The following is a 25,064-nucleotide window of genomic DNA, read 5'->3' as shown; positions in this document are numbered from 1 at the left end:
GAGGCCTTCTTAGCCCGGTGCTGCTCCATAATTCCTTTAATCTTAGTGAGGGGTTCGTAAACCCCATCACATGGAGTAATTGGTGCCTCTTCTCCCTCCAAATGCATCCCATCTGCTCCCTCACCATTTATCTGAGGAGTGTTTTCTTGTTTCCCCATTTATTATTACTCTTTATTTGTATAATTATTTGAGTGCTATCAGTGTAGGCTTTATACACATAAAAAGAGAAGTGGTCTCTACTTCAAAAAGTTTACAATGAGACACAGACAATGTCATTCACATGGACTGAGAGGAAGTCTAGAATTAAACTAGTGGGGCTATCCTGGGGGAACGACTGAGTGGTGGTGGCCCTTGCAGATTGGAGCAATGCCTTCTGAATGGGTTTCATTGCCTGTGGAATCAATTTGTTGTTGAACTGTCCTATAGTTCCAGGAAGGCAGGTTTGGGAGTAGAGCTATGCCAACCTAACCCCTAGCATAGACATAGCTATATAGGCAGAAGACAAAAACCCTTCTGTTGCTGTAGGCTGCATCTATACTGTGGGGCTATGCCAGCATAGTGACAGCACCATAGCTCTGATGATCTAGTCCCCGTAGTGTAGACATGGCCTTTGTTTAAACACAGAGTTGCATTGGTTGAGCTTCAGATGTGTTTTTAAACCAATTTAGTTAAACTGATATTAAAAGCTTGCGTGGACACTCATTTCAGTTTAAGGCAGCCTTATTTCACATTAGTTTAATTTGATTAGGAACAGGTTTAAACTAGCCTGAAATAAGCCACACTCGGTGCCAGCTCCAGCTTTTTTGCCACCCCAAGAGGCGGGGAAAAGAAAAAAAGATGAACCCAATCGAGCTGCCACCGAAGTGGAAGACAGCGAGTGAAGGACCTGCCACCGAATTGCTGCCGATCTGGAGTGGCCCCATTGAGCCGCTGAAGTGCCGCCGCCGCCGATCCGGACGTGCTGCCTCTTTCTATTGGCCGCCCGAGGCACCTGCTTCCTTCGCTGGTGCCTGGAGCTGGCCCTGGCCACACTTAAACCAAATTAAGATTGACCACACAGGAGGTTGAACCAATTTAACTAAAGCAGTTTAATGCAGACAGTGCAAATTCGCATGACAACACAACCATGTGAATAAGAGATTCCAAGATTAGCCTGATCAACCCTAACATTGATCAAAGTAGTTACCGCAGGTAGGGTAATTATGTAGTGATTTGCCTGCTCTGTATATACAGATGCCCTTCCCTAACACTGATTGATATTCAACTGGCTCACAATCAAATGATATTAAGTAGTGTTAATTATGCCCCTTTGTTATGTGCTTAATAAAGCTACTGTCCCTCTTTTGCTGTTCATGGCACAGCTCTGACTTGCAGAGTTTGGAGCAGCGATGGCTTTTTAACAATTGTTTGCTCATATGCTCTGTCTGCTTTAGAAAGGGTCTGCCCCCCAAAAGGAAAAGAAAACAAATGCTCACTTGTCATATTTTATTCCCAAACTGCACAGAATGCAAAATGAAAATATTTTTAAAAGAATGCTCAAATAAGGTAAGAAGCTTTCAAAAACATTTTATTTGTAAACTGCCACTTTGTAGCCAGAGTCAGATCACTTAGAAAATACCTAATACTGTGTAATCCTCATGCAGACGGAGGTACACATACACTGATAGTAATGCAGGGTATTTTATCTCTGTGTGTCCCCAGGCTAGGCATCAGAAGAGAAAAACACTCTGGAAACAAAATTAAATAGTTTTAGATCTAATTTTACTAGACTGAACTAGATTTCAGATTGATTTCTGTAGAATTTAATAGAGAACAGCACACTCTGATAGAAAATCCATCTACCACATTGTGCTTTTTACTTACTTTGCTGTTTACTGGAAGTATAAGAAACTAATATTTCACAGTGCAATGTGTTTCATTCTGTAAATGGCCTTAAATTTTAAAGGCGTTTGGAATGGCTGTTATGGAAGGCTGAAGTATAGCCACTGAGATTTGTCTACTCAAATGCCTATTAATATTCATATGGTGAAACTGCTGCTAAAAACTACCTTTGTCATTCTGTGAAATGATAAGAACTGCAGGACAGGCCATCATAAAAAGAAATACTATTCCAAATGCCGCATAGTTAATAGTTTTCTTATTGTGGTCGGTATTTGGTTTGGCTAGTCTTCTCGAATCACTGGCGAGGGGCCCATTATGTGAAGGGGTTTAATCAGTAAACCATATGCCAGTTGAAGTTATTCTACACTTTGAGTCATATTTGTGCATTCCATTTTCCAGATTGTCACGGATTGTTTGCAGGGCTTGATTGTGGTGCGTCTCCACTTTCTGAATATCTAACTCCTAATTAGAATCATAGAATATCAGGGTTGGAAGAGACCTCAGGAGGCCATGTAGTCCAACCCCCTGCTCAAAGCAGGACCAATTCCCAGCTAAATCATCCCAGCCAGGGCTTTGTCAAGCCAGACCTTAAAAACCTCTAAGGAAGAAGATTCCTCCACCTCCCTAGGTAACCCATTCCAGTGCTTCACCACCCTCCTAGTGAAATAGTGTTTCCTAATATCCAACCTAAACCTCCCCCACTGCAAATTGATACCATTGCACCTTGTTCTGTCATCTGCTACCACTGAGAACAGCCTAGCTCCATCCTCTTTGTTTGCTATCCTGAACACGCAGTGAATAGCATTAGTCCATGGCCTGAAGCTGAGGCCAAGGTGCCAGTAGTGGTTTCCTGTCATGCAGACACCGGGAGCCAGAGCCTCAATTGCAGGTAAGTAGACACCAGTGAAAGAAAGTCGAGGGGATGGAAAGGTTTCCTGTTGTGCCCCTCGCTCCTGAGACTGTTTGGCAGCTAATCTAGGTGCCTCTGACTGTTTTGACACCGGGATGTGCAGCAACACTCCAGCCACTCCGCTTGTTCCCCAGCCCCACTCCCTGCCTCAGGAGGGTTTGGCATGTCTCTGCCACTGGAGGATTCCTCTAAGTGAAAAGGAATCCTCCAATGACCATCTGAGCCAGCTGAAGACCAGCCAGAGTATAGGGCAGGAGCCGGCTCTTGTCTACTAGGGGCTGGATTTTCCCATAGATTACCCAACAGCTTATTCAGATGGTAACAACTTTTGGCCTTGTGGGGCAAGATTATTAAAGGTATTTAGGTGCCTAAAGATGTAGATAGGCACCTAACTGGATTTTCCAACGCTCCCATGGGCTTTAGGTGCCTAGGTGCTTTTGAAAATCCCACTAGGTGCTTAACTGGTTCTTTAGGTGGCTAAATACTTTAAAAAATCTGGCCTTCTCTCTGCATATACAGTGTGCCCAGCCATTTGATAGCATCATTATCAGCCAGGTGAAGAGCCAGTAGGCTGCCATCAAAGTAACTCAGCCGGCACTCATCAAGGTTATGCAACATAGTCCAAAGTTGACCTCATCTACATAGTCCAAAGTTGACCTCATCTACATCGTGGGTCGTTAGAGAAACCCCATTTGAAGACATTGGCCACATGATTGTCAGCAGCCAAGCGCAGCGTCATTAATTGGACCCTTAATGGACAGGACTGGAAGCCCAGAGGTAAAAAGCTTTGTTCCTTTACCTGTTCCCGAGCCATCTGAATTTACACATTGAATGTTCTTAACAGCACTGTCATACAACACACTGTTGCTTATCTGTATTGCAGTAGCTCCTACCTGCCCCAGTCATGGGCCAGAACCCCACGGTGCTAAGCCCTGCACAAACACAGAACAAAAAGATAGGCCCTTCCCCAAAGAACCAAATACATCAATAATAAAGCAACAGTTCCTTTTATTTACACCAAACTGCTGTATGCAATAGACCAAAGTGGAGTTCCAGCTGAGGCAGAGGATAGACTCTTTTATGCACTGTGATGCATATTGAACAGCTTCTAGCCCCTACTTCATAGGAAACCTTCACGGCTTTGGCATTCGCTCCTCTAACTTCTGACTTGAAAGGGAGCCCTCCTAGTGCAGTCAAAAACCTTCCCCTGAAATGCTGAGTATCAAAATGTGCCACAGGTTTGTCTTCCCTTTGATTACCAGATGAGACAAAAATGTGTTCTGCTGTTTTATGTCTTAATTTCATATCCCTGCTGAAGCAGAGGGGGAAACACATCACAGCTGATGAATTTTATCCCTTATAAAGTTCCGTTCCTAATTCACAAAATTCCTTGGTTTCCTTCCAGAGAAAAATGTCCCAGGCAAAGGGCAGCAGAGTATATGTCACTGAGGGTTTGTCTACACTGGACCTGGAGGTGTAATTTCCAGCTCGGGTCCACATAGCCACTCTCATTCTGATCAAGCTAGCATGCTAAAAATAGCAGTGTTGCTGTTGGATAGGTGTCAAGACAGAACAGTCCAATCTGAAACCTTGGGTACATGCTCAGGGTGGTGAGCCCATTCCACCGCTCACACCGCCATGGCAACATGGCTCTTTTTAGCTCACTGGCTCAATCGGAGCTAGCATGGGTATATCTACTTGAGCTGGAAATTTCCCTTCCAGATCCAGTGTTAACCTGCTTTGTATTCCTTTATCGCCTCCTGGAAAAGATTTCCCTCCAGTTCTCACATCTCTCCAGCAAATGTGAGAAATCAGTGCAAATGCACTAGATTTAAAAACTAATGATTAAAAGCAGATCTCAAGCAAATCTATGCACAGAGGATCAACTTCTCAGCTGTTGCCAAGCAGCTTTCAGTGTATCTGAGGGCAGGGACAGCAAACTGGCTTCTAGCCACCTTTGTACCCATCCAGTCCAGAGGCTATTTTTCATGGGTTGCTCCATCAGTCCCAGTTAGAGCAGAATAAGCAGAATCCTCCCAGCCAGGGCTTTGTCAAGCCGGACCTTAAAAACCTCTAAGAAAGAAGATTCCTCCACCTCCCTAGGTAACCCATTCCAGTGCTTCACCACCCTCCTAGTGAAATAGTGTTTCCTAATATCCAACCTAGACCTCCCCCACTGCAAATTGATACCATTGCACCTTGTATCCCCGAGGCATCATGTCAGTCAGGGATTACCAGGGAAGCATGGATGTCCTAGGCATGCCATCTTTCCCCAGTCATACCCTGTGTACTGGCTGAGAAGGAGCTCCTATAAGGATCTAGACTCAATACCGAATTCACTGATTTCCTGCAGCAGTGAATTTCACAGGTTATCTATATGTTATGGGCCAACCCTCACTTTTCTATACCAAAAAGTGCATATAATTGAATACTGGCAGAATCCCCTGAAATTATTCAGTTGCTCCTATATTAATGTGCTCTGATTCCAGCACATAAGTGCCAGAAAACATGTCAGTCAGAGGACAGGATTATCTGCGAACCATATTTGCCAGTTTCAGAGGTGTGTGCGTGTTTCAGAGGCATAGGGTCCAGCAGCTGTATGAGCCCCTGTAAAATCCAGCTGTGTACCTCTGCCCCCCGCACACACTCCTTTGCTGTTGGTCTTAGATCATGACTGTCCCAATGATGATGGTCCTCTCGTGTTTCCCATCTTCACTGGCTGGTACATTGGGGCAGCAGAGACACAGACAATCCTCGTATGGTGAAGAGTGCATTATTTCAGCTTGTAGCCCAAATGTTATCTGGCTGCATCACATACGCACACGGTCTCTGGGCAGAACACTCCTGATGTTGCCCTGGCTTTGACCCACAATCCCTTGTGAGGCCAGAGCCATGCAACATACACAAAACTGGCCATGGCTCTTATTGTTGTCACATGCTGCGACCGATCTCCCCCGGTGTTCCAGGCACAGAATGTGTATTCTGTCCTTGCACAGTGGTATGAGGCATCTCAGAATCTGGCTGTGTGAGGGGAAGTTTCTCCTTCTATTTGTTCTGAATGTGATGGCCATTAATTTAATCGGTATCTCTAAAGTCTGTGAAATTTTTGCACAGAACCCGAATTTTTGTGTCCCCACTCCCTGTTCGTGTGCCAGATGTAGCGCTCAAAGGGTTAATCCGTTTCTTTCTCAGCTGTTGCTAAATTCCACTCTCTCTCTCTGCCCACTTGGTGTATGGGACAGCAGAGTAAACTACTTGTCTCTCTCTCAGCCTCTATGAGCTTCACTCTGAACCTGTTGGTCATATTATTATGGTCATTAATGATGTGTATTACACTAGCACTTAGGGACTGCAAAGAGGGATTTAGGGACTCGCTGTGCTAGGAACTGTACAAACAAATAACACAGTCCTTGTCTTGGAGAGATCCCAATCTAGGATTTAGCAACGTGCAACTGGTAAATAAGCAGACAAGCAGAGGGAAGGACCAGGTAACAGTGAAGAGAGGTGTGGGTGCATACAGTAGTAGTCTCAGTGGTAACAGAAAATCAGCAGTCTGACTGGTGCTAGATGGCAATGATTTATAGGCACTGCAGTAAAGGTGAGTTCTAAAGATGTATTTAAAAGAGGATAACGTGGTGGGTTCCTACATGCAGTGTCTGTGAGACAACGGTACCTGGGCGATTTTACTGCAGCAATCTGCGGGCACAGTCTGGCAGTGCATACAGAACAACTCGCAGCTCAACAGTGGGGTTCTGAATTCAAATTTGAAGGTTGAGATTGATGCCAAGTGATGCCAATCCCTAGAAAACAGAGTGAAGTTCCCATTGCAATAAATAAGAGATGCATTCTGGTGGTTGTGCAAGTTGCAATTTAGAAAGCTGTGGGCCTCCTGTAGCAAGCAGTGTAAGTTTAAAGGGATTGCTATTTCTCCTGCAAAGCTTCCTCTTGGTTTTTTTCCTTTTGGGTAAGGACTCGGCTCTTTCTGTCACTGTTAGCTCATCCAAGTCTGAACTGACTGAAAAGAGGAACAAAATCATCTCCTGGTGTGTGGGTTTATTTTATTTTATTTTCAGAAATAAGTCTAGGTTAACATGAATGTAGCAATGTGAATATTTGATTTGCTGCATGTGCAAGTTAAGAGCAAAAAGTATCAGCTGTCTTCAGGGGGTTTTACAGCTGAGTTCACTTTATTGTATCAAAGTTGACCCATCCCCACTAATCTCATACTCCGTGTGAATCAAATGCATTAAGGCATGGTTTTTAATGTCCAAATTGTGTTTTTTAAAAGAATCCCATTTAAGAAATCTCCAACATTCAAAGTAGCTTATGGTAATCAATTAGAATATGAAAATGGAACTAATTCTGTAAAGCATGCTGAACTGGCAAACTACTGGTAGCCATCTGTCTAATCCTTGTTGTATATTCAAAAGGCACATTTTAAAACACAATTATTAATAGTGGTCATTAACTGCCAAGCAAAAGAGCACACCGCAAATTTCCATTTGGAGATTAGCTCCCAGATACTTAGTACAGCTCTGTCACCTTTTGGAACCATAGACTGTAACTCTAGGGCTAACGCTGGTTGACCCTGAGGATCTCTTCTTTTGTTTCTTAGCTCCAGGCGTTGTGAGAGTCCAAACAGCAAAGAGAGAACCATTTCTTCTTCTGAGCATCTTTGTCTGCCCTTTCCCCAGAGTTCAAACCGATGGGACTCTTGCACATAACTTCTTCATGGGGGGATGGGACAATCAACAGATTCTGTCCTATAATGGCCCATTTAGTCTTGATAGTCCTTATTGATGAGCAGGGGACCCACTCTTCCTGCCGAGGTTCACAAGTTCAGAGCAGGCATTTTTACAATTATAAAGCAAAACTTTCATGGTACCTTATAGTGGGATTACAGACATTACAAATAAGATTAATGCATGCAGCAACTTTAGCATTTAGACTCTATAAAATGCTTTAACATATCTTTACAAGTCTGACTCCTGTCTTGAACAGGCGAGCTGGTTTGGCTTCCAGCTATGAATTTGTCAGTGCTCAGCTGGCTCCTACAACCTTGGCAAGAGCTGGCACTTGGTCTGCCAGCATCACACATGCCATATTGCGTGATGCCCTTTAAAAGTGGGGCTGTGTTAAGAGTGTGAATGCTGCCATGGAACCAACTTTTTGCTCAACTGGTACAATGACATCATACAGAAAAAAAAGAAGATCTTGAGGTCTGCACCTCAATGCATATACACCTCTACCCTGATATAACGCCACCCAATATAACACGAATTTGGATATAATGCGGGTAAAGCAGTGCTCTGGGGGGGCCGGGCTGCGCACTCCGGCGGATCAAATCAAGTTGGATATAACACGGTTTCACCTATAACGTGGTAAGATTTTTTGGCTCCCGAGGACAGCGTTCTATCGAGATAGAGGTGTAGTTTGAACGGAATCTGACCAAATGTGAGTTGAGTCACTGAAGCACAACCTATTATACATCTCTGGCTGTATCTACACTAAAATATTTCCCTAAAACTTCCAACCAGCACTAGCAAAGATGGAAGCTCTAGTGCAGACCAGCCAACTGTGCTTTATCCTTTGTGTTAACCAACCTTTCTCAGAATAGGTCTAGACAATGGCAACAACAGGGCTGAAACTGAAGTGATAGCAGACAGGCATGTTCCTAGAGGAAAGGAAGGAAGGGTCAATAAGGACTGATGAGTAGGGGACATGTTTGATGTGTTCAGTCCTGGGGCCACCGGCAAGTTGCTTCTAAAGATTTTCAGGGAAACACCAAAACCCTTACACATTTTTATAAAGATATGACTTTAAAAAATATCAGATCAGTCTGTTTAAAGGCTGAGTTGTCAACAAATAGAATTATTTTAAATTAGCTAATTGTGAAACCATTCAGGCTGACAAAGTCCCATTAAATGATAACATTCTTTGCAGCTGTCTATAACTCTAACCCCCATCTTATTGGCTCAGCACTAAGCCTGTATTTATGAAGTGTGGATCGACAAACCACAGGGCAAAAGCCACGTTGCAAAAGGGCAGAATCTAGCAGAACTTTGGCAGCCCTTCGTTATACATTAAGATCTGATGAAATGTTTGGATTAAATGCTGGTCTTTTTCAAACAAGCAAAAAAAAATGTTGGCGCATAGTTTTGGGTTTGTTTTTTGTAATTTAAAAGGATATTGTCAAAACAGTTTGCATGATTTTGTTAAAAAATAATAACTGCTACTATTGGGAAATATCTCTCAAGAAATCTGAGGAAATTGAAATCTGCTTCCTTTCCCAAATAGTTTTTTTTTTTTGGTTTGGTTTGTTAGTTTCTTGTTTTTTTCTTCCATCTTGCCATGCACATGGGATTTATATTAAGAGGACAGATGGTTGTGTGGTTAAGGTACTGGACAAGAGCTTAGTCATTTAACTTTGTGTGGAAGGATGGTTTCTGGGTTGTGGCAGATGCAGTTCTGTTCCTGGCTCTGCCACAGACCTCCTGTGTGACATGGGGCAAGTCCTATTACCTCTTTGTGTCTGCATTTCCCCTCCCACCTTTTGTCTCTCTTGTCTATTTCCAGTGTAAATGCTTTGGGGGCAGGGAATGTATCTTACTGTGTCTGCCCAGTCCTTAGTACAATGGGACCCTGATTTCATTTCTGGGGTTGCCCCTGTTTGAACTGAGCAGCCAGTCAAAGTCTGGGGCCATAGGGATGTTCCATTTGGAAGTAAAAATTGATGGAGTCTAGTAATTTCTTTGATGGAACCTTGTTTATTTGTAAGGCATGTACAGAGTCCTGCTTTTTTAAATGCAGGAGGAACCAAGAATGAAAGTTTAAAGCCCCAAGCCTCTTTAGCCAAGAGACCCAAAAGTTCTCTCCCTAGCTTTCCCCAAGGTCACACTGGATATGTCTACATGGCTATTTATCCTTAAAGTTATGTTAATTAAAGGGTGAGGTCACACCTATCAATCTCAATAAGGTTTTGACTCAACCCATAACAAGGTTTCACCCAACTCATAACAAGGGTCTTCTAGGTTTTATTCTAATGCAAGTAAATAATAGCTTACTTTATGGACTCCCATGAATGTTCAGTTGCTGGTGCTGCATTCTGTTTTTGTTCTATGAGAAAAGGAAAGTTACAGTTTTCTTTTTTCCTTCAAAACTAAAGAATTACATCAGCTTTACAGACAAAAATAGTAGCTCAAATTTTGTGCTTGCAGATCTTGAATCTCCCTTTGAAAGGACGTGTAAGAGCAGAAGAAAGTGGGAAAAGATAGGAAGCTTTAATGGTATTTCTCTGGGGAGCCAAGATACTTTTTCAGATCCAGCAGCCTCCTTTATTCTTATTCATGAGATTTCTTCAAGCTGCCAGAGATAAGACTAATTGTGATGGACATTAAAATATATGAGGATTTTAAAGTGTGAATGCCCAATTCCCCTAATCTTGTTTAGAAACAGTAAACAAGAATAATACTGAATTTAGCCATTGATGATAAACCTAAATTAGTGTTACATGGCACATATATGGTAATAGACAATAACTTACAAGAGATGGAAGTGCATGATCATACCTTTAGATATATCTCCAAACAGATTATTTCCTTGTAAGCACCTCAATTTAATTATCCTGCCATCCGTCTCCTCCTCCTCCACAGTCTGAGTAATTTGTCTGCATTAGGTGCACATAGCAACCCTTCCCTTCTTACATCTTTCATTCAAGAAACCTCCCCTTCTGCTTTTTCAGACACATAGTAAATCTTCCGTTTCTCAGCCAATGGGTTTAAATCCTACATTCTAATCTTTATCATCTTTATTGATTGAGCCATATTCTTGTGTAAATTGGGGTCAAGTTGTATCTGTGATATAATTAATCCTTCCATTCTGATCTGCAGTTCTAAGATTGGTGGCATTGTCACAAACCACTGCAGTAAGGCTCTGTTTTCAGCCATGCAAAAGTGAAGAAACAAGGAAGATCTTTGGGGAAAAAATATTAGAAACCCGAGATGGCTAAAGGGTCCATTAAAATAAGATGTGGAATTTCAAGTCATATTACAAATCAGGCCCATCAGCCAAACAAATGCTTGGGCAAAAGAGGTGTCACAGAATGCTGTCTCATGTAATAATAATGCATTAGAAAACTATACTTAACCCTTACAGAAATGCAATGAATTAATTAGTCAGTGCAATTGGATGGGGCCTAGGACAGTGGGGTCCTGCTCTGTGACTGGAGCCCCTAAGTGCTATTGCAATACAAATAATAATGAAGCAGAGATTCAACGTTATAGTCTAAAGGGGCTGCAGCTTCAGGAATGCAGCATCGCAGAAAGAGAGCATTCTAGAATAGACATGGGACATATAATTTGGCATGATTGTCATCAGTAAGGATAAAACCTAGAATTTTCAGCATCAGTGTCACATGCCTTACTGCCTGAGCTAAAGGAATAACTCCATTAGCTGTAAGTAAGAAGCAGCCTTTATTCTCAGTGGGGGCACTTTGATTTAGTGTACGCCATCCTTTCTGTTAGGCAAGCTGGTCCTGAATGTCTGAGGTACACCAGAGTAAAGTCCCAGCAGGGATACATTTTATAATGAACCGTTTCTTCATATATACAGCACCACACTCATTGCTGGAGATCAAATCAGAGAATTCAACACAAATGGGCTTTGGATCAGCTGCAGAAAGCACAAGCCATTACCTCTTGAGCTAAAGAAGTTACTCACTCGACTCAGGTGTGAATGCCAGCAGGTTTTAGCTTCACCAGGGCCAGGGACCAGAAAGAGGAACAGGATCACACACAGTAAGCGAGTGTGTTACAGAAATATCACATTTCTCCCTGATATCACAAAGCAGAGTAACACCTCAGCACACATTATTTCATTTGGGGAAGTTTCTTGGCTAAAGCATGTGAACTTTACTCTCTCACTTCATCACATCACCGCAATCCCTTAATGAAATTACAATTCAAGCTGGATGTTTCATTATAAATTATAAATTAACATAGGCTAAACGGTTCATGGGCTAAAAATTCTTATGTGGAGAGACTGTTTAGTGCACTTAAAGCAAGAAAGAACAGTCATCTTGTACTTGTAGCTGAGTTGAGCAGCTTTGCTGGTTACAAATGTCTATATGCAGTTTATTTTGGAGTCTGATCACACCCTTTAATATGAGACAAGATTGTTTGCAAACCCAGGCAAAACAAGGCTGACAAGCCGACAGATACACTATTGAAACAGAACGAGTTTAAACAGACTTGTATGTCAGAATACACTGTGGAATGGTAGCTAAACAAGGAATCATATCTAAAATTATTAGCCATATGTTTCAAGGAAACTCGTACTAAGAAAAATAAAAGTTTAGGAAATGTTTCCTCTCAAAAGAGAAGTTCACCTTCAAAACTATTTTCCAGGCCTACTTAGACCAAGTAATTCATTATTCAGTTTTTGGTGAATTTCAAAACAATATGGTACAAGATATAAGTAAAACAGCCCAATATGGTGTACGGCAGCATTGATTATAATACTGTGGATGCTTCAGTGAATAATGAGCTTTGATACATATTTGACTAAATAGCATACACATCTGCAATGTAATCAGGTTTAATGTGTCTCTATTAGTAAAAGTTATTTTCCAATATGCAGATATGGAGAGAGATTCTCAGCATAGCAATGCTGCTTTTATTGAAAGTGCCCGGTAGCCATAGTTTTAAGATGGAGCTTGATAAATTTATGAATGGGATTATATGACGAGGTTGCCAATGATAGCAGTCAGTATAAATGAGACTATGGGGATTAGCAGGATTCAGACAAGGACTGGATGTTTGTTTGGATAATAAGAACACCCAGAATCACAACAGGAAGGATTACAAAAATACAAACATGATTTAGGGAAGAAATATAAACCTTCATGCACTGGGGTATGAGTCAACCTCTCAGTAAGAAAATTTCCCTGTAGGTAGGTCATTCTATAACTTCCTTTAGCAGGCTCTTGAAACCTACCTCCTCCTCTGAAGCAGCTGCTATTAGCTAGTGTCAGAAATGGGAAACTAGACTAGATGAACTAATGGTCTGATCCAATTACGGCAATTCTTATAATCCTATTCCTGCAATTGACTCCCATTAACTGTTTTGTTTTCTCCAGAGAGAAATAATAGCAGCCCTCTGTCCCAACTCCCAATCTCCTTTAATCAGCATAGAATGGTGAAAGCCACAATGAAAACTGTTTCACAATACTCTCTAGCAGCATTATATCAACACATGATGCAAGCGCTACCTCAGACAATCCTGTTTGGAGAGTTACATTGCTGACAAATTTGAATAAAGATCCTATTACAGTAGAACCTCAGTCAAATACTCCCGGAGGAAGAGCAAACTCACTGACTCTGCTCACAAAACAACACTGACTTTACTGAGCTTCAACTTCTGAGGATAGGACAAGAAGCAATGAGCTTTAACTACAGCAAGGGTGGTTTAGTTTGGACATTAGGAAAAACTTCCTAACTGTCAGGGTAGTTAAGCATTGGGATAAATTACCTAAGGAAGCTGTGAAATCTCCACCATTGGAGATTTTTAAGAGCAGGTTAGACAAACACCTGTCAGGAATGATCTAGATAATACTTAGTTCTGTCTTGAGTGCAGGGGACTGGACTAGAAAACCTCTCGAGGTCCCTTCCAGTCCTACATCTCTATAATTCTATGAAAATAGACTTGCCAAACTGCCTAATATGAGGAAAAGAGTACGATGAAAATCTGAATGTTTTTGGCTTTGGTGAAACCCTGATTTTATAAGTATATTTCCTTTTTTTTCCCCTTTTGTTCCAGAAAAAGTAAGCATATTGTCAACCTTCATCACGCCCTTCAAGTATTTAAGTCCTGGTGTGGCCAATATGGAAGATGAAGACAATTTAAGTAAGCAGCCTCTATTCTTCATATAGAGATGAATGAGAAAGTGAATTGAAAGAACTTTATAGTGCGGGTAATTTTGGGAGCAAGGTGATTTAGCAAATATGCAACTGCTGAGACCAATGCTGAGTTCAGTGCAAGCTTCCCTGGTACATGGAGCATGACCTGGTCCCCAATGAACATGGGGTTAACCTCAGCTCAGCTTCCCACTTCTTGCACAGATGCTGAGGAAAGGGCTTTATATTGGGTGTGTAGAGATGGGAGAAAATTCCTATGGGAAGGAAGTGCTGGGTCATAGGACTGGGGAGTTCCTTTGTTTTTTCTATTTATATTAATTTACTTTGCTTTATTCTTATATGCATTATCCCTAAAGGCAAAAACTTCATTGACTGACTCTGATCCCCTCACTGCCTTGTACTCTCAGGGATTTCAGTGGGAGTTGTGCCTGAGTAAGGTCTTCAGGATCAGGGCCTTTGTCTGGAACCTTGCCCTCTCCTTTTCTCTTTGTTAATATTAACTGAAAAAGAAAACAATCCAAGTCTAATTGAGTGGGGATCATTCACTAGATTTGGGTTCACTAGATTCTAGGGTGACCAGACAGCAAGTGTGAAAAATCAGGATAGGGGGTGAGGGGTAATAGGAGCCTATATAAAAAAAAGCCCCATATATCAGGACTGTCCCTACAAAATCGGGACATCTGGTCACCCTACTAGATTCAGCTGAAGTGCTGGTTACGAGGTTCTCCAAGAGCTACTCTTGCTCCTGCGTGGTGGTGTTGAAATATGCTGGACCAAGGACTGTTTGGGTATAAGGCTACGTCTTCACTACCCGCCGTATCGGCGGGTAGCAATCAATTTCTCGGGGATCGATATATCACGTCTCATCTAGACGCGATATATTGATCCCCGAACGCGCTCCTGTCGACTCCGGAACTCCACCAACCCGAACGGCGGTAGCGGAGTCGACATGGGGAGCCACGGACGTCGATCCCGCGCCGTGAGGACGGTAAGTAATTCGATCTAAGATACTTCGACTTCAGCTACGCTATTCACATAGCTGAAGTTGCGTATCTTAGATCGATTTCCCCCGGTAGTGTAGACCAGCCCTAAGAATGTCAACAGCCACTATGTACTGAAGGGGAAGTGAAGTAATTAAAATGTGAATGAGGCTGGGGGGAATGTGTGTGGTTAGAGCTGAATAACCTTAAGCTCTTTGAGTTTAACACCTAGCAGGGATTACCGCACATCCTCCAGCCATCTCGTTGTAACATATTTCGAGGCACATAAAACAGAGAGGGAAGCTTTCCAAACCAAATGAACACCTCTTTGCCTTTTAGAATCCCCTACCAGATGGGTACCTCTTCCAGCCAGAAACAATGAAGAGTTGCCCTATTATAACCAGTGGGTGGGAAAAATGGATGATTCTCCGTATTGTAGCTAATCTGCATTGCTTTGGACATAAGGCGGCATGGGCTGGAATATTTACTGAAGGAATATGACCGTTTATTGTGCACTGCTGAGTAACACATGTGCATCATATTGTGCTTGCTGACTGTTGTTAGCACCTTGACTGGCAGGTATAACATAAACCAGCAAAGGCCAAAAAGTCTAGAAAAGCCTTTAAATCCTGGTCCTAAGGAGGCTACATTTCTGCAATGCTATATGAGAAGTGCACACAGAAAACATACTATGCACACGATGAGCTGCTGCAGGAATCTCCTGTGGAATGTTTCCTACGTGTGCTACTCAGTTATTTTTGAATAACGTAGTAAATTTGTACAAGCCAAACACTGAAACCCCATTTTCTTATTCCTGCAGCAGTACCCAGGCCTGCTTGCAGTTGCACTGGCTTTAAAGCTGATATTATGGACAACATAAGCTTTGCTTCCTCAAAGAGAAATAGCAAATTTCATCTTGTAGTGGGCATCACACACTAGTCTTCTCCTGGTTCCAATATCCTATAATAACATTGGCAATCACAACAATTTTGTATATGCATATGAATCACACACCATTTACTGATAGGAAAAAAAATGCTACCTACCCCAATCAAAGAGCCACCAAATGAATTAAGTGACTTGTTCTGAATAGGAGAGTTTGATATTGTGCCAGTACGTGGGGGTGGGGGGATGCTTTAGGAAGAAATAAATCTATCTTGCAATGATGTACGGTGGTGGTCTGGCTTGCCCATTATGGCTCTTTCAACCCTAATATCCATGGGCCATATCAAACTGCTCAATCCAATCCAGCTACTGTTGCAGTCAGTGGAAAGATTCCCATTGGCTTCAACAGGAATTGCATCAGATCCAAAAAGAATATTCCACATCCATTTGGGCCTTGTTTACACAAAAACTTCCACCAGTTTAACTAAAGGTGTCTTTAAACTGGTGCAAGTTTGTGTATAAATACTCATATTTTGGTTCAAGGGGTGAAATAACCTGATAGACAGAGTATCAGAGGGGTAGCCGTGTTAGTCTGGATCTGTAAAAGCAGCAAAGAGTCCTGTGGCACCTTATAGACTGACAGACGTATTGGAGCATGAGCTTTCGTGGGTGAATACCCACTTCGTCAGATATTCACCCATGAAAGCTCATGCTCCAATACGTCTGTTAGTCTATAAGGTGCCACAGGACTCTTTGCTGCTTTTACTGATAGACAGAAAAACATCTTCAGGCCACTGGCTCCTTTAAAATGCCATCTCTGCTGGACTGAATGTCAGTCCCAAAGGAAGAATTAATCTGAAACCTTATGGCAAAAGTCCATCCTATATCATCATTCCCATAAGCCAGATGCCAATGTCATCTATGGTATCCAGGCTCCACACAGTGTGATCCTGCCTCTGGGAAAAGGGAAGCCTTCAATGGCCATGCCAACATAATGCCATTATCCTGCATCAGGGAGCTAGCTTTTTGGTTTTTGTCATACAGATGCACAGACCTTCTCTGTGCAAGCAGCAATGGATACATTTCCTGTTGGATCAGGCCCTATCAGACCATGATACACATATATTTTTGGTGATTGTACTGGCACTAGAGTACCGAAAGACACTGAAGCACATATTTAACTATGAGCATATTGGCCAAGAGTCTCAAAAGTGTCTAGTGATTTGGGGTCTCTCCATTTTTTGGATGCCCAATTTGAGACACCTCTCCAGAAAATGCTGAGCACCACCCTTTGAAAATCAGGCCCCTTTAAAGCATCTCAAGCAGCCCAACATGGAGGAACCAGAATCACTGGTCACTTTTGAAAATTTTAGCCATTGACTTCAATAGCCTTTCTCATGAGCTTAAAGCTGAGTATGTATTTAGGCCCTGATTCATGAAAGCACTTAAGCATGGACCGATGCCAAGCTCTATTCAGAACAGCACTTACGTACACATTTAACTGTATGCATGTGCTGATGTGCTATTCTGAACAGGGATGCTTTCCTGAGTCAGAGCCTAAATGCTGCGCTGGATCAGGGCCAAAACTTATGTAAATAAATTCCCTAATTGGTAAGAACTGTCTAGTGCTTAGGCATGTTGTAGTTATTACAGACAGTAGATGACTCAGTGGTAGGAAAATTTTCAGTATGGAGGTGCTAAAGGAAACAACTTTCACCTTTCACAAGTTCCTCCATAATTCTCAGCTTTAATTTTAAGCAAAAAACTGGCATAGTTGTCCGGGAAACAATAGGGGACCTTTGAAAAGGATTTTTTTAAACTGTAAATGCAGCCATTCTACAGCGTATTGTTATAATATCCTTTGGGATGAATTATAATATGCTTTTAAACCACCTACACCTTACAAGTTAACAGGAAGGATTTCATCATCAACAAAGAGAACATGATTTTTTTTTCCTCTTAAGCCTAGTTCCTCATATATACATCTAACTGGTAATTAAAAGTGTGTGTAGTTTTGATTTCTACAGTTAGCTACAAGTTTATTATACCAACTTCAAGAATATGGATCTGAATATAATTGATTTCTGCAAATCTCCAGCAAAATAATTCCTGTTTCTTTTTTTTTGAGATTTGGTAGTTTATGAAAAGGTTGTTTGGTTGGCTGGGAAGATTGCCCTATAGTGCTGTTGATATACTAGTTGACTGGAACACGGGTCTCCCGAGTTTGACCTCCAGATCGTACCTATTGTTTTGCTGTGACACGCCTCATTTTCAAGTATGTCAGAAATGACGGAGGTGAATCCCTTTAACCTCTGTGGTCCAAACAATGGAGATGGACAGCAAATAATATGATCTGTGTGAGGAGGTCAAATGGGGGGCAGATATTAAAATGCAGACAGCAGAAAATTAAAAATAAACCTAACCTTCACTGTTCAAAATGCAACAGTAGCAATCTTAGGATTCCTAAACATTTCTAAAGATAATATTGACTTGTGGCCCTCTTGTACCTAGGCAATCATTCCTTATTCCTTAGATCTTGATAGAATAGATACCTTGCAATTATCTCAGATGTTTACTTATTGTGATTTGTTTTTAAAATATGATTGCCATAGTGAAGCTGCCACATTCCCCCCCGCCCCCAAAAAAAAAAGTTTGGCAGCAGAATAACCTTCAACAGGAACAATATTATCACTTCAAATGTAGCGTGGAGTATCGGATGGCTAGTTCTCCAGAGCCCTTATGACCCAGAGACATAGGCAGTGTCATTATTAGTGATGCATTATAGTTCTGAAAAGCTCTTGATGATGCAGACTCTCCAGGTTAGCTCTACTGTGCATAATGACCAGGAAGGAGAAAGAAATTAAACGAGATACAGAAGAGTGAGAGAAAAATGCACAAATAAATACATTTGATAAGTGCCCTCTTTTCTCCCATTCAATTGTTGAAGCAAAAATAAGATTGCAGTATAAAGGATAAAGGCCTTCACTTGCTTGTGCAGTCTGAAAAAGAACGATGAGTAAAGTTATCTGAGGGGATCTTACAAGGCAAACTCAGATTTTTTTTTTATCTTTCAGAATAAAGTAAAAATTATTACTATAAATCTCTGTTTTTTTGTTTCTCCTTTTCCAAAAATCGATAATTTCATTATGCTGCAAACCTTTCAACTTAGGAGCACTATATTTGATTATAATTTTTTTTATCAAATATAGATAAGACAAGAGCCAAGTCATTCTGAGAGATAACAGGGATGAAAATGATCCACCGTTTTGCATTTTTCCCCATGTGCAACCTCTGACTTGCCCCTTTCCTTTTAGTGCTCTTCGTTTCCAAAATTGCTTGTGATTGTTCTATTATGGCTGCTTACAGTATTTATCTAATGTAGTTTGGTGTCATTTGCCTGCTTTGTCTGATTTTCACGAGAGAAGTACATGTGCCACCATTAGAGATGTAATCTTGTGTCTGCTGCACAGAGGTCTCATGAAAGCCACATTTCAAAGATCTCCTATTTCAAAGGTACCTGAAAGTATAAAGTAATTTAGCTTTATCCAACTATTGTTGGATGTCATGCAAGTCCATCAGGCATATGGTCTTTCTGAGAAGCTTTACTCCTTTGTGAGAAATAAAGGAACTTCCTGATTGAATTTAGATGACCACTAATTTATATGACATGAATGAAAACTGGCCTGATTCTGCTCTCTTTGAAAGCAATGGGGAATTTAGCTATTAACTGGAATTTCAGGATCAGACCCTCTGTATGATTTAAGGTTTGTCTGGCCTAAGGTAACTTGCATCACCAGCTACCTCAGTGTTAGTCCATAAGGTAGACATACTGCACCAGTGCTAAACAAGGTCTGTGGACTGTGCTAATATCAATAATTTTTGGTGCCAGCGCCATCTCCCATTGCTGTCACAGGACTACACTGAGGGTTTGCACTGGCATCACTGCATTTGTCTAGTTGCACTGGTGAAAAACTCCACAACCAACCCACAATCCAGGATAGATAGTGCCAGAGACAAAACTTTTAGGGCAAGCAGAGAATGTTTATTTTTGGTTCATTGTGTTTGTGAAGGTGAAGGACAAACTGTGTCTGTTCACAAGCCCATGGAGCAAGAATTATAAAATAAAATAAAAGAACAAATGGAAAAATGACAATATGAATTATAAATACAAATAACCCTCTGAATTTTCCTATTCAGTGCTGCATAATCAATACAAATTCCTTTCAAACCTGTATATAGTGTGAAACAAAAGCTATCTTTCTTTTCATGCCTCCTGGATTCAATATCATTATGTACAATAATTGGGTCTGTAAAAACCCTATTAGGAAAAGAGAGAGAAGAGGTGTTAAATACAGAACCAACCCTACTTCACTTAGAAAAGCATATCTGAGGCAAAATGTTTCACAGCTTTTAAATAAGAAGGGATCTTCAAAGGAGGATAGCTCAGACTTAGGAAGGTGGTGCTATCTATGGAAAACCAGCCATGGTGGGAAATGGTTAGCTATTTCAATGGCCCAGGAAAATAAGACACAATTAAGGCTGACTTGTTCCCCCTCCCCACTTCAGAGCTTCCATAAATGGGTTTGAACCCTAGGAGAAGAGATCAAGTTATCTCAGATCATCTCTTATTAACATGACCTTTTCAGTGGCTCGTTTCCAGTGAGGCTGTTTTTATAGCTATCATATTTTATATGGCTGAATTTTATATGGCAAGATCTTTCTTTTTCTAATTTGACTTTTTTTTTTCACTTTAGAAAGTAAAAAAGGAGCTAATCACTAAGGCCCTGATTTAGCAGCCCATGCCTACTAAGCAATGCACTTAAGCACCGTGATGAGACTTAAACATAGGCCTGAAGTTTAGCATGTGCTGAAGTGCTTTGCTGAGTTGCAATCACGGTTGTTGTGCACATAGGGACCCCTGCACACACAGTAAGTCCCATTGGCCTCAGTGGGTACGTCTATACTGCAATTAAAAACCCATGGCTGGCCCGTGTCGGCAGACTCAGGCTCGCAGGGCTTGGGCTCAGGGGCTGTTTAATTGTGGTGTAGACAGATGGACTCAGGGACCCCACAAGGGGGAAGGATCCCAGAGCCCAGGCTCCAGCCTGAGCCCAAATGCCTATAAACAGCACGATGAGCCCGAGCCCCGCAAGCCTGAGTCAGCTGACACAGGACAGTCGTGGGTGTGTAACTGCGCTGTAGGAATATCCAATAGGGCTCCACACAGGCATCCACCCTCACAGAACAACCTGCAAGATTGGGACGTTATTGTTTTGATGGAAGAAGTTGTTCAGTGTTTAACCAAAACACCAGGATTTGACCCACTGCTGTTTCGAATACGAAGCAGACTCTGAGGGCTCATGTGTCTGTAAGGCACAGCCAGAGCTGGGGGCGTTGCAAAGTTGCAATGCTCCAGCAGAAGCTCCTCCTGCCCTTAGCAGACAGCTAGCTTCCCACGCCCCTGCACAGCCTCACATAGTGCCGTAACAAGGGCGAGGCACTTCCTTGGGCGCGCAAAGCAGAGGGGCGCAGCTCTACCGCGATTGGTGGCGCTTCGGCGGCAGGTCTACCGCCGCAGCTTCTTCGGCGGCAATTCGGCGGCAGGTCCCTCGGTCCCTCTCAGAGGGAAGGACCTGCCGCCGAATTGCCACCAAAGAGCCTGGAGCTGGCCCTTGCCTCGGGCACAGAAATTCCTTGTTACGGCTCTGGCCTCACAGCTCTGTCATCCAGAGTTTAAGGGAGGCAGCATCATGGCCACACTCCTTTGGGGTTGTTGTGCATCTAGTGTACAGGGAGACTTTGGAAAGGCCCCCTTGTGTAACACTAGGGGAATCAGGAGGGAGCAGTCTCTGCGCTCCCCTGAACACAGGGACTGTAACTGAGCCTGGTCCTTAAACAGATTTCCCATGAGTCACAGCTGATGAAATACAGGCAGCCAGGCATAGAGATGCTCTGTTTTGTGTCAGGGATCAGACTGGCAGCTGGACAGCCCTTCAGTCTGGTCCCGCACCAAGCAAACTTCGACTGGACCAGGGAATATGGCCAACTACATTTTGACTCCTAGAGGAAGAAGAAGGGAATAAATTTAAATGTACTAGTCAGAGATGGCAGCAGTACAGTGAATTGCTTCGTGACAGAGCAATATGTTTTTCATTGTTGCTTGTTTTTTCAGTTTGCTACCGACCAAGCCCCAAGGATGCTTAAACTTGATTGGGTCAAACTTGGTTCTCAGTTACACTGTACTACTGCATTGATGCCAGCGGCAATGCATGAGTGCAACTGAGAGCTGAATGTGGTTTGTTGGCTCTGCAGTTAGAAAATGCTCCCTCTATCTTCCCCATTGCCCCACCACCAACATTGCCTCATTGTAGGTGCTCTGTCCTATTGCTTTTCTTTGACACAGCTCATCCTTTACATCAGTAATTACTGCCAACGTGCAGCTCTGGTTTCTCCAAGCCTGATTTGCACTGATCTTATATTTTTGCATTATTAGTTATTGCTGTTGCAGTAGCAAAGAGTACCTGCGATTGAACTTGACAGGAAAAATCTCACTTATTCAAACAAGGATCTTAGCCCTGGAGAATAGACTAGAACAAATTATAGCCTCAGGTACTGGAAAAGGACGTTTGATCATCTCTTAGGCTGGGGTTGTGATGTAAGTAATAAATACAAAGGTCTCTGTTGTGGCTAGAGCTGATCAATTTCTTCACTGAAAATACATTATTGAATGAATTTTCCCATTTTTCTGTTTGTGAATCGTTTGTGAATCAATTCTGATTTGTAGCAACATGTTTGCTGTTTGTAAGCATTGGCCTACGTGGCTAATTTGAACAGATTTCAGCCCAGGGGTTCTTTACGAGCTATTCACTTGTACTATTAATTATCCATTTTGAGTGTTCATCTAAGTAACATGGCAGCATTTGTGCTCCCTCATTGGATAACAGAAACTTTTTAAACAGGTGGCTATGACTAATACACGTCAGGAAGGAGTTATTGGACCAATAATCACTCATGACATTCTAGGAATTCATCAATATTGTAATAGAGAAACCAGTCACCATCCAAATACTCATGAAGAACTATTAATATGACCCTACAAATATCAGCCCAGTGAACCCAGTGAATGGGCCTCGCTTATTAATGAAAACATCTGTGAATCTCTTTTCATGCTATTCTGCCAGCTCTAGCTTGACATTAGATTCCTTGATGGCAACAGTAATGTGAGGTTTTCTGTTTGTTTACTGACAGGTACCAGCAGTGCAGAAGTAAAGGAAAACCGAAATGTTGGCAACCTGGAGGATCATCCGATATCCTCTAATGACAGGTCAAGAGTGGGCACACCTAGCATTAAAAGGAAAAGACCGTTAGAGGAAGGCAACAACGGCCATTTCTGCAAACTCCAACTCATCTGGAAGAAAGTCTCATGGTCAGTGACACCAAAGAATGCCCTGGTCCAGCTACATGAACTTAAACCAGGTTTACAATACAAAATAGTTTCCCAGACAGGCCCAGTGCATGCTCCAGTCTTTGCTGTTGCCGTAGAAGTAAATGGGCTTACATTTGAAGGTACAGGACCCACAAAAAAGAAGGCCAAAATGCGAGCCGCAGAACTAGCGCTGAAATCTTTTGTTCAGTTCCCAAATGCATGTCAAGCTCACTTTGCCATGGGGAACTGTTTTAACCCATCCACTGACTTTACATCTGACCAGGCAGACTTTCCAGATACTCTGTTCAAGGAGTTTGAACCGTCTGCACACAGCGAGGACTTTTCAGTTTATAACCCGGTTAATAATGAATTGCTTTCTACTGCTTATCGGCATGGGAGGTTACTCTGCCACACATTGGATTTAATGGGCCACGCTAAGCAAAACAAGCACAAGATGGCATCCGCAGCCGAGAGCGAAAAGAACCCAGTGGTGTTGCTAAATGAGCTGCGATCGGGACTGAGGTACGTCTGCCTTTCGGAGACTGTGGAGAAGCAGCATATCAAGAGTTTTGTGATGGCAGTGAGAGTGGATGGGAGAACATTTGAAGGCTCAGGACGTAGCAAGAAGCTGGCAAAAGGCCAAGCAGCACAAGCTGCGCTGCAGGCCCTCTTTAACATTCGGCTGCCCAGTCACATTCCCAGCAGGAGTAAATGTAACCATTTGCCACAGGTGAGAGTTCTCAGGTATCTGCTACTAAATGGGAGGAATTCTTAAGATTAATGTGATTGTTAATGTTCTCGCTGTAGTTCATGAATGATCGTACATACCATTCTTCCCAGTTATAGAAATACCATATTACAGCAAACCCCTTTCTTCGCAGAAACAGCCTTAAGCCACACACAAAGGCCTTTATATGTGCTTACCTGAAAATCATTAGGAGAAATTTACAGGTTTTTCCATAGAATGGGTGGACGAACATAGAGAAAATAGAGGGAATGTCAACATTTCAGCTTACGAGAGATAATTATTGTATTGATACACGTAATGAAGGTACTTTTTGTAATGATGCAACATTCTTGTAAGAAAGGAAACCATAAGTAAAAGCTAATGGGATATCTTGTTTCTTTTCTATAAAGTTACACTTTCCGGAGAGGAATACCATTCTGCAGAGTTGCTGGTGATGAGGAATGTGCCTTTTCTCAAGCCTGATCTTTAGACAATTCTGCCACTTGCAAAGCTGATAGATAGATAGATAGATAGATAGATAATGTGTATATATATCTATATAGAGATAGATAGCAGCTGTGTTTGTCAAGCTTCTAACAGAGAGAGGATTGCAAAGATTCATACGTTTTTTGGAGGTAGTGGAGAAATAGAGATAGATGTCAATATATAGATCAGAGGCCTATGTCTTGTGAATCAAACTGTGATGGTTTGTCACATGCTAAAGACCATCATGGTGCTATATTCTCAAACTTGTATGATTTTGCTGGGTTCAAAGAAACTGATGTTTTCTGGACATGGAGGAGCCCTACAGCGGTCCAAGTGACTGCTTAGAATTGCACCAATAGTTTTACTGTACCAGTGCTAGATTCCGCTGCCTGCATTCATGCTATGGAGAATGCTGTGCTGTGCTACCTGAAACTGTCTGCATTATAAAGGGAAACCAGGGAGTTGTTTAACCCTAGAGGTTAAAACAGAGGATTGGGAATCAGGTGACCTGAGTTTCATTCCCCAAGCGGCTGCTGGTTTACCACTTAATGCCAGTTTCCCCATCTATCAAATGGGGATGTTACTTTGCAAAATTCTTTAAGAATCTCAAGAGCTACGTAAATGAAAATTAGTAGTAGTTGTTATCATTAGCATTAGTAAATGAGAAGGGCTTTCCAAAACGGACCATGATTTCCATGCCAGTATACCTTCTAATTTATACCAGCACACTGCACTCCTTGTGAAAGAATTGCTTTATTTCAGCAATATAAATACAGAAAACAACACCACCATCACAAGCATCATAAATAATTGGGCTTACACAGTGCTTCATGTCCTTTTCAAAATGCTTGGCAAA

The 25,064-nt window shown here is 42.0% G+C and overlaps 1 protein-coding gene across 1 annotated transcript in view; it reads left to right on the top strand.

Moving 5' to 3' along the window:
- The window catches only part of ADARB2 (adenosine deaminase RNA specific B2 (inactive)), a 430,816-nt gene that overhangs the window by 262,772 nt on the left and 142,980 nt on the right, over positions 1-25,064 (top strand). The window contains exons 2-3 of the mRNA XM_039527879.1: positions 13,607-13,693; positions 22,818-23,725. Coding sequence (XP_039383813.1) covers positions 13,607-13,693; positions 22,818-23,725 — 995 coding nt within the window. The remainder of the gene's footprint in view (positions 1-13,606; positions 13,694-22,817; positions 23,726-25,064) is intronic.

The sequence above is a fragment of the Mauremys reevesii genome, linkage group 2 (assembly GCF_016161935.1).
Source record: "Mauremys reevesii isolate NIE-2019 linkage group 2, ASM1616193v1, whole genome shotgun sequence".
In the NCBI taxonomy this organism is placed as follows: Eukaryota; Metazoa; Chordata; order Testudines; family Geoemydidae; genus Mauremys; species Mauremys reevesii.
The sequence above is the reverse complement of the archived record's forward strand: the minus strand, read 5'-3'. Positions and strand labels throughout refer to the sequence as shown.